General features: G+C 35.6%; 1 protein-coding gene across 1 annotated transcript; it reads right to left on the bottom strand.

The window, feature by feature from the left end:
- Positions 1–367: 367 nt before the first annotated feature.
- On the bottom strand, positions 368–2,586 carry LOC101706997 (olfactory receptor 5W2). The gene is given in 3 exon segments (XM_087207854.1): positions 368–543; positions 546–1,304; positions 2,580–2,586. Coding segments are annotated over 3 exon segments (942 nt in total).
- Between the last annotated feature and the right edge of the window lie 11,946 nt (positions 2,587–14,532).

Here is a 14,532-nt window from a genome sequence, read left to right on the forward strand (position 1 = left end):
TCAGTAAATAAACTACTGGATTTGTCATAAAATACAAAGCATCTACATCCATAAATGGATAACTAGTAAGCACTCACTAAATCTTAGCATAGTTGAGACAATACCCAAATGAAAGAAGTAACAAAACTTTGGCACAAATGAAGTTTTCATCAAAATGCTCCCTGAGTTGGAGTACCATATGTCAATTTAAGGCAAATATTTAAACATGACATACTTGGATATCTGTAACATTTTCTTATGATTAGAACTTAGTGCAAATACTTATTTTACCAGAAGAAATTATGTGATACGTCTTTGTTTCTTGTGAATCATGCAACATAATTTTACAAAAACAACAACCATTGGAAGTAGGTCTGTGTAGAGTTGCTCAAATCCATCTTTTATTTCTCAGTTTTTCCAGTGCTTCTTTCACATCGTTATTCCTAAGATTATAAATGAGAGGGTTCAGGATGGGAATCACCAGGGTGTAAAACAGTGAGGTCATTTTTTCTTGATCAAGGAAGTAGGAAGTACTTGACCTGAAATTCATGAACAGCAGTGTTACTGGAAAATGGCAACCACAGTCAAGTGGAAGGTACAGGTGCAGAATGCTTTGAGCCTCCCCTCAGCAGAGTGGATCTTTAAAACTGATAAGATGATATAGCCATAGGAGACCATAACTCCTGAGATGGTACCCAGTTCGATGAATCCAAAAACGGTGAGTAACATCAGCTCATTGATTTGTATGGGAGAACAAGAAAGGAGAAAAAGTGGAGGTAAATCACAAAAGAAATGATTAATCTCATTAGACCCACAGAAACACAGGTGGAATGCCAAAGTTGTATGTATGGAAGCATCTGCAATCGCCAGTAGGTAAACCTCAGCCATCAGCAGGGAGCACAGCCTGCTGGACATGTGGGCTGTGTACAGCAGGGAGCTGCTTATGGCCTAGTACCAGTCAAAGGCCATGACTGCCAGCAGCAGACACTTGGAATCTACAAAGATACAGAATGTCAGAAACTTCACAGCACAACCAAAAAGAGAAATTGATTTATTCTTAGCTATGAGATCCACCAACATCTTGGGTTCAATCGCAAAGGAGTAGCAGAGGTCACAGATCGAGAGGTGGCTGAGGAAAAAGTACATGGGTGTGTGAAGCTGGGAGTCCATTCTGATTAAGATGATCATCCCCAGATTTGCCAGGAGATCAGTGACATAAACAGAAAAGAAAATAGTAAATAGAGTCACTTTCATCCTAGAACTGTTGGTAATTCCTAAGAAAATGAATTCAGTCAATGAGGAGAAATTTTCTCTGTTCATTCTTCCTCGTTCTTGCCTAAAATTTTATAAAAAGAATAGAAACTACATGTTAAATTCCTCTGTACAGTTACAATATATTTGTAAGACAGAATATACTTTGTTTCTTTAATTTTTCTTTATTCTCCAAAAACATACCTGTTTATGAATCATTCTTTAAAGAAGGAGGAAGCAGGTCCTGGAGGCAAAGGGGAAATAAAAGGAATTGAGATGTGTTATGTACATGTCCCCACTCCCTAAGATGTATGTCATAATTATGTACCTGCAAACATGCAACTCTGTCTAGGTGACAATGATAATGAAAAGTCAGAAAAAGCCACTGAGAAACTCATTTAAATATAAATGCCATTCATGAAATATGTGGCTTTCTACAAGTACTTGACTTTAGCTGTATCATTTCTCATTTTAGGAAGTGAAGTTTTACTGTACTGAAACCTTACTACATTTTAAAAATAGTATGACCCCAATATCAGTCTTAGAGAATCTAACAGATACATAACTAAGCATTTGATACACTTGAAAACATTCATATTTCATATGAATTTCATATATGGTCTTCCTCAGAAATCATGGTTTATTTAAAAACCACTGTTTTAGCTCTAGAAACAGGGTGCTATCACTGAGTTGTAATACAGTTGGTATTTTACTATTGTTAATCTCTCTGCTATTGATTATTGGATGAGAAATGAAGTATTAGGAAAATAATTAGTGTTATTTTTAGAAATTTGTTATGATTCTGGCATAATGCTCATTGTATATTTGTTGGGGAGGTCCAGAAAAAAAGGATGAGTCTCTTGATCATTTGAAGAGAAATGGTAAAAAGCATTAGGTAAACTGCAATTTAAAGCATACTCTCAACATAACTATTGTAAATGGAATTCTGTACTTAGAAAAGGAAAACAGTAGGGAAGACAATAAATGTTCAAAGCTATATAAGATTCCCTCATTGGGCCAGGGATTTAGCTCAGTGGTTCCAGTGCCTGCCTCACAAGCGCAAGGATCTGAGTTCGATCCCCGGTAACAACAACAACAACAAAAGATCCCCTTATTGATGGGTTTGTGCACTCATGTTTATTTTCACACATGTCCCTGTATGACTTTTTATTGATGGAAGAAAATTGGAATATGAAGGGTAGCAATTTGTGGTCATTTTTGTCACCCTAAGAAAGCACGTTGTCTGATTCATACAGAGTTGAATGTGGACCTATTCAAATTTGTAATGTGGTGCCTGAAAAATTTTAATTCAAAATGAAACAAATAAAAATCTTTTAAGTCCATGTGACTCTGCATAAGAACCTAGATTAAAATAGAAAAATTAAAATGTTATTTTTTCCCCATTAAGTTTATTGGTACATTTTTGGTATAAAATACAGTTACATTCATCATTGGGATCTTGTACCTTTATATGAATATCTTGGTTCTTATTTTTCCCCCTTCCCTTGCCCTCCCTTCACCCCCTCCACCCTTCCCTATTTGCAAAGACCTTGTTTCCATTTTATTTCCTCTTTTCATATTTTTTCCTTTCCCTTTTTTCCCCTCCCCTCCCCCTCCCAATTCCTCTGGTCTTTTAGACCTTTTCTTCCTGTTACACAATATCAGTTATACATTTTTTAAATTAAAATATCAAGACCTAGGAGACCTTACCACAGATTTTAAAGAATTTAAAAGGATATAGAAAGCATATTACAAAAATCTTTTTTGAAATAAATTTGACAACTTCTAAGAAGTACCTTGGAAGACAAATCAATGAAACTAACTCTGGAGACAATATAAAATTTGAATAGCACCTATTAAACAAAGTATATTCCTAGCTTAAAAACCTACCTACATGACAACAGCAGGCTCATAAACATTTTAACTGATAAATTATATCAAACATTTGAAGCAGAAAAAAGAAGGAACACTTCTCCCCTCATTTTAGGAACTTAACATTGTGCTAATCCTAAAACTGGATAAAGATAATAGAAGAAAAAAGTATGAACATAGATAGAAATTTGTTTAACAAAACAAACTATTGGAAGTCAGATCTGGCAGGATGTAGAAAGCGGTTTTGTTATAGGGATGGCAGTGTTGGTTCAGCATTGGAAGATCCACCCCCAAAAGTCATCATTTTAACAGAGGAAAGCAAAAAGCCATATGATCCTGTCACTAGTTGGAGAAAAAGTATTGGACTAAATTCTACAGCTGTTCATGGTAAAAGCTATCAGGAGCCTAGAAGTAGAACAGAAACTTCTCAACAGATTAAAGACATGTACTCCATACTTCCAGCGAGAATGCCTTATATAAATGGAGAAGATATATTGCTTTCTCCTTAAGGTGGGGAACAAGGGCAGATATGCTTACTCTTTATCTGTACCTTAAACTTTGAAACCTAGGCCCCACCAAAATAGTCTGGCAATAAAATGACACAACTAGGATAGGATTGGCATGGCAGAAGCAAAATCTTTATATGTAGATGAAATGATCATCTACAGAGAAAATACTAAGAAATCTCTAGGAACCCCTAGAACTTGTACTTGAATTTAGCAGGATTAGAAAACACAAGGTATATATAAAAATTCAGGTCTGTGTATACTTGCTATAAATGAAGAATTGGATATTGAAATTTAAAAGTTATGGAGGAGTAAAAAAAGACCCAGAAAAGCCAAAAACAAGAACAAAAACAAAAACAGTGTTGGAAGTTGTTTAGTACCTAATTTTAAGACTTCTTCTAAAGCTACAGTAATCAAGGGAATGTTGGTGTAAGGAAAGACATATAGATCATTGGAATAAAACAGAGAAACTAGAAATAGAACCACATATATAAGGTTCACTGAGTTTTGAAAGATTATTTAACATTAGCATTTTATAGAATATGAACTCAATTCAAGAGCCGAGGAAGAGATAGTGTTTGCAGCAAATGGCAATAGAACACCTGGTATCTGTATATAAAAAATTAACCTCAACTCTTTTTTTCCATACATGAAAATAAACTGAAGGGATCTATGAACCTAAATAAGAAAGCCTAAATGTATAAGACTTTAAGAACAAATTATAAGGTGAAATATTTATGAATTCAGGGTAGGCAAGAACTACCTAGGATACAAAAAACATGATGTATAAAAGAAAAAAATTGATAAATGGGATTCCATCAAAATTTAGAACTTTAAATGACATCATTAAAATGAAAAGTAGTCCTTAAACAGACCATATTTACAATACATATAACCTATGACTAGAAAATATAAAGAATTCTTAGAGCTCATTAATAGACAACCCAATTAAAATGTAGATATAAGAAGATTATAAATAGCCAGTATAGCACAAGGAGTGGTGTACAACTCTAGAATCAGAAAAATACTAATCAGTACAATAATAAGATTGAATTATACACTCATTAGGGAGATGAAGGTAAAAGTTTTAAAAGTCTTGTCATAACTTTTTCTATTTGTTGAATTCTCCCCCTTTGCATTTAATTTGTCACGCACAATGGATTCATTCTGCTGGGTTTCCTGGGGTTGTGATCCTCATTGTCTTTTCCTAGGGTATTGTCTAAAATGTTTTGGAGTGCTGGTTTGGTATTCATGAAGTTCCTGAGGTGCTCTTTGTCGTGAAAGTATCTTATTTCTCCATCAATTTTGAAAGATAGTTTTGCAGGGTACATCAATCTGGGTTGGAGGCTATTTTCCTTTAGGGCTTGAAATACATCAGTCCAAGCTCTTCTAGCCTTGAGGGTTTGTTTTGAGAAGTCTGCTGTGATTCTGATGGGCTTTCCTTTGTATGTGATTTGTTTCTTTTCTCTCACTGCTTGTAGAATTTTGTTCTTCTGTTGGATTTCTGGAATCCTAACTATTATATGCCTATGTGTAGATTGATTTTGATTAAGGCTAGCTGGAGTCCTATATGCCTCACTTATCTGTATGTCAAGTTCTTTTCCCCTCCTTGGGAAGTTTTCTGCCATCACTTCTGTGAACAGTTTTTTTATGTCATCTGCACTCTCTCCTCTTTCTTCATTGACTCCAATCAGTCTTATGTTATTCTTCTTTGCATCATCTAGCAGCTGCTGGATTGATTTCTCCTGTTCTCTTACAATTTTAAAGCAATTTTTCTTTTCCTACTCACTGATTGCAATCTTGTCTTCTATATGTGAAATTCTATCCTCACATTGGTTCATTCTGCTGTGCAGACTTTCAATGGAGTTTTTAATCTCTTGGAAATCTGTTTGTATCTGTTTCATGGATTCCATTTCTTTCCTATGTTGGGATTCCATCATGTTCCTCAGATAGTCTATTTTTTTATCTGTGTCCACTCTAGATTTATTATCATGTCTTGCACCATGAGCAAAATCTTTGCTGTTATATGAATAATTATTTCTGATTTCCTTTTTCCCAGATCCTCTTTTGTTGCCAGTTCAGAGAGTCCAGGTGGTTGAGTATCAGATTGTTCCATCTCGTTTCCCTTTGGGGTTGCTGTAGGTGATCCAGAAGTCTGTTTTTGAGACTTGTTTACCTGTCTTCTCATTTCCACAGGAGGGGGTGTTTCTGGTGCCCATGCAGCTCACCTTCTGTGCCCTAGGAGCTTGGGATGGCAGTGGGGGAGCTTCCTTCCGGGTTCTGGGACCGGCTAAGCTTCTCTGCCCTAGGAGCTTGGGATGGCAGTGGGGGAGCTTCCTTCTGGGTTCTGGGACAGGCTAAGCTTCTCTGCCCTAGGAGCCTGGGATGGAGGTGGGGAGCTTCCTTCTGGGTTCTCAATTAAAATGTTATTTTGCAGATACTAATAAGTTCAGTAAAGTCTTCCAGTTCAGAGAAGTATCACTTTTATCATTACACTGCAGAATTTAATAAAATGACTCATTTACAGTTGTCTCATTTCCTTCCTGAAGTAAAATAAGTTTATGGTATTTTTTAACCTCATATCATTAGCTTAAAATCTCAGGAACTTACTGGGGATAAGCAGTTCTTTGATAACCAAGCACTGAACAGAGAATTTTTATAGTAGCAGGTAGAAATTGGGATGAAATCTCTTAAAGCTTTGTCCCTAAGTAATTGGCATTAGGTAAACATGTGATTAATTATATTTATAGTTGTGTATTTTCCCTTGGGGATAAGGTAATATCACTAGCAAAATTACTTTAATTTTTTACTATTGTCATCAAACTAATCTATGTCATGATGAAAACTGAAACTTAATTTTATAGAATAACATATAGAGAATGTATACATCGATATATATGAGATATACATCATACTCTATAAAATTTATATTCTTCTTGTTCAGTTAAGTCAGAATAATAAAACACAATTGCTCCCCTATATAATAATTTCTAACACATTTTTTGTTGATTTTTCTGTCATTTTTGGTTTTTTTCTTCATATTAATAAAGTATTATAACATTTCAATGATATTTAATTAGAAAAAATTCATGTACTATAAAATCCAGAATTTTAAAGTAAACACTTCTTTGGCTTTTGGTACAGTCACAAAGGCAGGCAGCCCTTACCAGATCCACTTGCAGAGATTTTCCAGGTTTAAAAGAAACACTCCTTAGTGGTCCCTGTGCTCCCTTCCACCCCTTCACTGGCAGGTCTACAGGAAATACAAACAGAGTGAGACACATGGTGATTTGTATCAGTATTTTTTCCATTTACCATAATGTGACAATCTATTCATGTGGTAGCATGTTTGAGAAATTCCTTCACTTTCATGACCAAATACTGTTTCATTTTATGGATATAAAACACTTTGTTTATCTTTCTCAATCAGTGGACATCTGGGTTAGCTCTAGTTTTTCACTGCTAAAAAATAGCAATATGAACACTTACCTCAATGAAAATGTGCAGTGCTATTTTCATTACCCACCATCACATTGCTGTGTTCCCATCTGTGTGTTCATACTACTCTCCACATAACATGATTCTGTGTCTGTGACACATTCTGTACATTCAACCTGAAAGGTTTGAATTATTCTTATTACATTGAGACAAGAATCTCTCTACTAAATGCTTAGCTTTTAAGAATTTAGTCTTAAATTCATGTTGATGTTTCTGTATTCCCCAGAATCCTAACAAAAGCATTTGCAGCTACTTTTTATTTTATTTTATTTTATTTTATTTTTTTTTTTATTGCAGCTACTTCTTAATGAATCTGGAAAACTATGTGAGGATAGTTTTTAAAAAAGGAAGTAGTGGTCAAAATTAGAAATATACTGAATTAACAGGTGCTTTTCTACTAATGTAGCCCATCTGTATAAGAATGATTCATTTTTGCTGCTCCAGGCCCATAGGAAGGGAGTTCTTAGCTGCTTTTCCAATGCTCCAGGCTCAGAGGAGGTGAGCCACATGGGTGGCCACAGCACACCTACACCGGTCGAAATGAGAAGACAGGTAAACAAGTCTCAAAACCAGATTTCCAGGTCACCTAGAGCAACCCCAAGTGAAACTGAGTTGGAACACCCTGATACTCAACAACCTGGGCTCCCTGAACTGCCAACAAAAGAGGATCAGAAAAAAATGAAATCAGAAATAATTTCTCAGATAACATCAGAGATTGTGCTCATAGAGCAAGACATGAATAATAAATCTAGAGAGGAGCTCAGGAACATGATGGAATACCAACATAGGAAACAAATGGAATCCATAAAACAGATGCAAATAGATTTTCAGGAGATCAAAAACCCCACTGAGAGTCTACACAGCAGAATGAGCCAATGTGAGGACAGAATTTCAGATATAGAAGATAAGAATGCAATTACTGACGAGGAAAAGAAAAATTGCTTCAAAATTGTAAGGAACCACAAGAAATCAATCCAGCAGCTGCTAGATGATGTAAAGAAGAATAACATAAATCTGATTTGAGTCAAAGAAGAAACAGGAGAGAGTGAAGATGACATAAAAAACTGTTCACAGAAGCAATGGCAGAAAACTTCCCAAGCAGGGGAAAAGAACTTGACATATAGATAAGTGAAACATATAGGAATGCAAATACCCTTGATCAAAAAAAATCTACACATAGGCATATAATTGATAAGATTTCAGAAACTCACAGAAGAACAAAGTTCTACAAGCAATTAGAGAAAAGAAACAAATCGCATACAAAGGAAAGTCCATCAGAATCACAGCAGATTTCTCAACACAAACCATCAAGGCAAGAAGAGCTTGGAGTGACATATTTCAAGTCCTAAAAGAAAACAGCCTCCAACCCAGAATGATGTACCCTGCAAAACTATCTTTCAAAATGGATGGAGAAATAAGATACTTTCATGACAAAGAACACCTTAGGAACTTTGTGAATACCAAACCAGCACTCCAAAGAATTTTATACAGTATCCTAGGAACAGACATTGAGGATACAACCCCAGGAAGCAAAGCAGAAGGAACCCATCTGGCATGACAACAAATTAAATGGAAAGGGGGAGAAGCCAACAAAAAGAAAAAGTCATGGCAATGACAAGTCAATACGTTTCAGGTATAACCATCAATGTTAAAGGTCTCAATTCACCAATCAAAAGAAATAGACTGGTAGAATGGGTCAAGAAGCAAAATCCAACAATATGCTGGATACAAGAAACACACTTAATTCAAAAGGAAACTCATAGACTGAAAGTTAAAGGGTGGAAAACAATACTCCATGCAACAGGAACCCGAAAAAAAGCAGAAGTAGCTATCCTCTTGGCAGATCAAGTAGATTTCAAACCAACACTGATTAAGAGAGATGAAGAAAGACACTACATCCTTGTAAAGGGAAGAACCCAAGAGGAAGAGATGACAATCATAAATATCTATGCACCAAACACTAGTGCACCCAACTATATAAAACAAATACAAATGGACATGAAATGTCATATATGCACTAATACAATTTTAGTGGGGGACATCAATAACCCACTGCCACAAATAGATAGATCAACTAGACAAAAAACAAGTAATGAAAAACTAGAACTCAATTGAACTGTTGAACAAATAAACTTCACAAATGTTTACAGAGTCTTCCACCCCACAAAATCAGAATACATATTCTTCTCAGCTGCACATGGGTCATTCTCCAAAATCGACCACATACTCACACATAGAACATGTTTAAGTAACTGCAAAAGAATTGAAGTTATCCCCTGTATATTATCAGACCATAGTGCAATGAAATTGGACATCCATAGCAAAAGAAATGAAATATTTCATAAACACGTGGAAATTGAACAACACACTTCTGAATAACCAGTGGGTCACAGAGGAAATTAAACAAGAAGTCAGACAGTTCCTTCAAATAAATGACAATGAAAATACAACATATCAGAATCTATGGGACACAATGAAAGCAGTCTTATGAGGGAAATTCATAGCAGTAAATACATATATTAGGAAAACAGAAAAAGCCCAATTAAACAACCTGATGCTGAACCTCAAGCTTCTAGAAAAACAAGAGCAAGAAAAACCCAAACCTCATACAAGGGGGGAAATTATAAAGATCAGAGGAGAAATCAATGCAATGGAGACTAAGAGAATGATACAAAAAATCGATGAAGCCAAGAGTTGGTTCATCGAAAGAATCAACAAAATTGACAAACTCTTAGCCAAACTTATTCAAAAAAGGAAAGAAAAGGCCCAAATCCATGCAACTAGGAACCAACAGGGTGAAATTACAACAGACTCAGCAGAAATCCAGAGGATCATCAATACCTACTTCCAGAACCTATACACCAAAAGATGGAAAATACAGAAGAAATGGACAGATTCCTATATACATATGAATTGCCAAAGTTGAATGAAGATGACCTAAAATTCTGAACAACCCAATATCAACCAATGAAATTGGAAACATAATTAAAAACTTACCAACTAAGAAAAGCCCGGGTCCTGATGGTTTCACTGCTGAATTCTATAAGACATTTAGAGAGGAACTACTGGCACTACTCTTTAAACTTTTCAATGAAATTGAAAGGGAAACAATACTCCCAAATTCATTCTTGGAAGCAAGCGTTACCTTGATTCCCAAAGCAGAGAAAGACCCAACCGAAAAAGAGAACTATTGGCCATTCTCACTCATGAAGACAGATGCAAAACCCTTAAGAAGATACTGGCAAATAGAATGCAGAAGATCATCAAGATCATACACCTTGACCAAGTGGGATTCATCCCAGGGATGCAGGGATGGTGCAACCTATGCAAATCAATCAATGTAATACACTATATCAATAGAGCCAAGGACAAAACCATATGATCATCTCAATAGATGCAGAAAAAAAATTGAAAAATTCCAACATGCATTTATGATAAAAACCCTACAAAAAATTGGAATAGATGGTCTCTACCTCAAACTGATAAAAGCCATCTATGAAAAACCAACAGCCAGTATCATACTAAATGGTCAAAAACTGAAGTCCTTCACACTAAAATCAGGAACAAGACAAGGATGTCCACTATCACCACTCTTGTTCAACATAGTTTTGGAAATATTAGCCAAGGCAATTAGACAAGAGGAAGAAATAAAAGGAATAAAGATAGGAAATGAAGTCAAATTGTCATTATTTGCAGATGACATTATACTGTATATAGAAGACCCTAAGAACTCCACCAAAAGTCTTCTAGGCTTAATAACCAAAGTCAGTAGAGTATCTGGATATAAAGTCAATACACAAAAATCAATAGCTTCCCTCTACACGAACAACAGACTCACTGTGAGAGAAATAGGGCAAATAATTTCTTTCACAATAGCGCCCAAAAAACTGAAATACCTAGGAATCAATCTAACGAAAGAAATCAAAGAACTCTTCTCTGAAAACTATAGCACTGTGAAAAGAGAGATTGAAGATGATATCAGAAAATGGAAAGACATCCCTTTGTCCTGGGTAGGAAGGATCAATATAGTGAGAATGGCCATACTTCCAAAACTGCTACATAGATTCAATGCAATTCCAATTGAGATCCCAGAAGCATACGTCATCCACCTTGAGAAAACAATCCAAAAATTCATTTGGAACAAAAAGAGACCCAGAATACCAAAAGCAATTCTAGGAAACAGAGTCAAGGCAGGGGGTATCACAATCCCCAACTTGAAACTATACTGCAAAACTACTGTGATAAAAAACAGCATGGTACTGGGAAAGAAACAAACCCGAGGACCAGTGGAACAGATTAGAAGATGCTGAAACAACTGCAGACACACTCAGACATCTCATCTTCAATAAAGGAGCCAAACATACTCACTGGAGGAAAGACAGCCTCTTTAATAAATGGTGCTGGAAAAATTGGTTTTCATCTTGCCAAAGATTAAAACTAGACCTATAGGGGCCAGGGATTTAGCTCAGTGGTTCCACCGCTTGCTTTGCAAGCACAAGGACCCAAGTTTGATCTCCAGTACCAAAAAAAAAAAAATCTAGACCTATATCTCTCACCATGCATTAAACTAAAATCAAAATGGATTAAACATATAAATATTAAAATAGAATTTCTGAACTGGCTGAAACAGAGGTTAGGTAGAACCCTTGAAGGCATTGGTGTAGGAAAAGATTTTGTGAACAAAACCTCAATGGCACATGAACTAGAACAAATGATAAACAAGGGGGATCTTTTCTTATTAAAAAGCTTCTACATAACAAAAGAAAGCACCTGCAGTGTGAAGAGACAACCCACAATGTGAGAAAAATTGGTGTTCCTCAGACAAAGTTCTACTATCTAGAATCTATAAAGAACTTTAAAAGATCAGACCTCCCAAATTTAAAGACACAATCCAAAAATGCGCATCTAAAATGAACAGACATTTCTCATAGAAGTAGAAATAGCAAATAAATACCTGAAAAAATGTTCAACATCTCTGGTCATTCAAGAGATGCAAATAAAAACAGCACTGAGATTCCACCTCACTCCAGAAAGAATGGCTTCTATCATGAAATCAACTAATAACAAGTGCTGGCGGGGCTGTATGGAAAGAAGAACCTTGTTCCACTGCTGGTGAGAGTATTGACTGGTGCAACCACTGTGGAAATCAGTATGGAGACACCTCAAAGAACTAGGACTGGAAGTCCCATTTGACCCCGCTATTCCCCTGCTGGGGATTTTCCCCAAAGGATTTAAAGAATCAGCACAGTGATATATGTGCACCCATGTTCATAGCAGCACAATGTGTAATAGCTAAAACTTGGAAACAGCCCAAATGCCTATCAACTGGAGACTGGATAAAGAAAATGTGGTTTTTTAATAAAATGGAGTACTACTCAGCCATAAAAAATGAGAAATTAGAGATATTTATAGCTAAATGGATGCACATTGAGGCAATACTCTCAAGTGAAATAAATAGGGCACACGTAAATACGGAATAGTTTCTCCAGTGTGAGAAATTGATAGTGTGAATATGGATTAAAAGATATAACAGATAATGTGAAATAGGAAGAAATGGCACAAAAGGGAAGGGGAAGTGGGATGGGTAGGGGAAAGGAAAGAAGGGAATGGAATTAATAGGAGAAAATGGAAAAAATGGAAACAAAGTCTTTGTAAATAGGGAGTGGTTGAGGGGTTGAAGGGAGGGCAGGGGAAGGGGTAAAAAATAAGAACCAAGAGAGATTATGTAAAGGTGCAAAATTCCAATGATGAATGTCATTATATTGTATACCTAAAATGTACCAATGATTAGAACAAATAATCGATAAGGCAAAATAGGAAGAAAAGGTCCAAAGTGGCAGGGGAAGTGTAAGGGGCAGGGAAAAGGAAAGAAGGGAAAGGAAAAATTATGAAAATGGAAAAAATGGAAACAAACATTTGTAAATAGGGAAGGGTGGAGGGGGTGAAGGGAGGGCTGGGAATGGGGAAAAAATAAGAACCAAGATGCATCATGTAAAGGTACAAGTTCCCAATGAGAAATGTAAATGTATTTTATACCTAAAATGTACCAATAAAATGTAACAATGAATCAAAAAAAAGAATGATTCATTTACAAATTATGTAAAGATAGGGTTTTTTTTTGCAAAGCACAGTTGTAATAGTTTTTAAAATGGTTTAATTTACTATTATTTGTACAAAAGTTTGGCAAATTTTTGAAATTCTTAAATATTAAACTTTTTATAATTCAAATATCAGATAACAATGAAATTCTCTGTATTCTATGACCTTCACCCCCAACTCTATTTGGCTTGACAAGGCTGCTTCAAAAGGATCCAATCTAATCCTCCTTCCACAATGATCTGACGGTAGTGTCTGCCATAATTTTTCTATAAGTGTGCTCTCTAAGTAGTGCTTAATCCATGGCTTTGGTAGGTTGCTGTACAGCAAAAAAAAAAAAGGAAACACACACACACACACACCTAATTATCTACCTTTGTTAAAACCTAAGAAATCAGAATGAGAAATTTCAGAATTTTACCACAGACTGATGATAGTTTCCATATGATGAAGACAGCTATGTATTTTTGTAAACATATTCCTTTAGAAGCACAGCGGTCATTTTATTTCTTTGGGAATCTTGCTATCATTTGATTGCTTTGACCAACAAAAGTAGGCAGAAATCACTCCATGCCTTTGTCTTCTTGGCCTTGAAGAAAACAGCCAGTGAGAGTCATGAGTTGCTATCAAGAAAGCAAAGCAATCTTGTGAATATGGAAGAGACCCAGTCTCAAAAGTATTCTGGGAGGGGCAGTGCCTACTGATTCCAGTCTCTAGACCATCACAGCTGTGTAGAACAGGTTTACAATCCAGCTCCACTTTCCACTGAATACCACAGTGCAACCTCAGTCAGCCAATATGAAGAAGAGCAAGGAATTGTCCAACTGTGTGTAGGTCATGCATTTATAGAGTTCATGTAGCTAAAGGCTTTTAGAACAATATTGATAAAGTATAATTCAAGATGATATTTTGAAGGTTTTTGGTATGATGTGCTATGTATGCACATATAGAAAAGTTTATATGTATGTGCATATATATATGAAAAAGAGAAAAATAGCATATTGATTTTATTAATATCTGGGCATTCAGTCAATTATTTCACTGGATAATGGATAAAAATGAGCCCTGTGCATAAAAATGGAAGCTTGTTTTTAAACTCAAGTATTTGGCTAGCTTTTACCCATTCATTCATTTGAAAGCCATTGATGTTCCTATCATGATAGTGACCTAAAAAAAGAGGAATGCACTTGGGAGAAGAAATTGTGGGATTTTTTGAATAATAAAACTAACTGTTAAGTGATTACATTGTGAACAACATATGTACCTCACTAAAATATAGAAATATAGCATTGACTAAATTCTCAGCACAAATGAATTACTATTAATATTT

Source organism: Heterocephalus glaber, unplaced genomic scaffold (genome assembly GCF_053883595.1).
Source record: "Heterocephalus glaber isolate CG9 unplaced genomic scaffold, H.glaber_assembly_v1.0 deba00000896, whole genome shotgun sequence".
In the NCBI taxonomy this organism is placed as follows: domain Eukaryota; kingdom Metazoa; phylum Chordata; class Mammalia; order Rodentia; family Bathyergidae; genus Heterocephalus; species Heterocephalus glaber.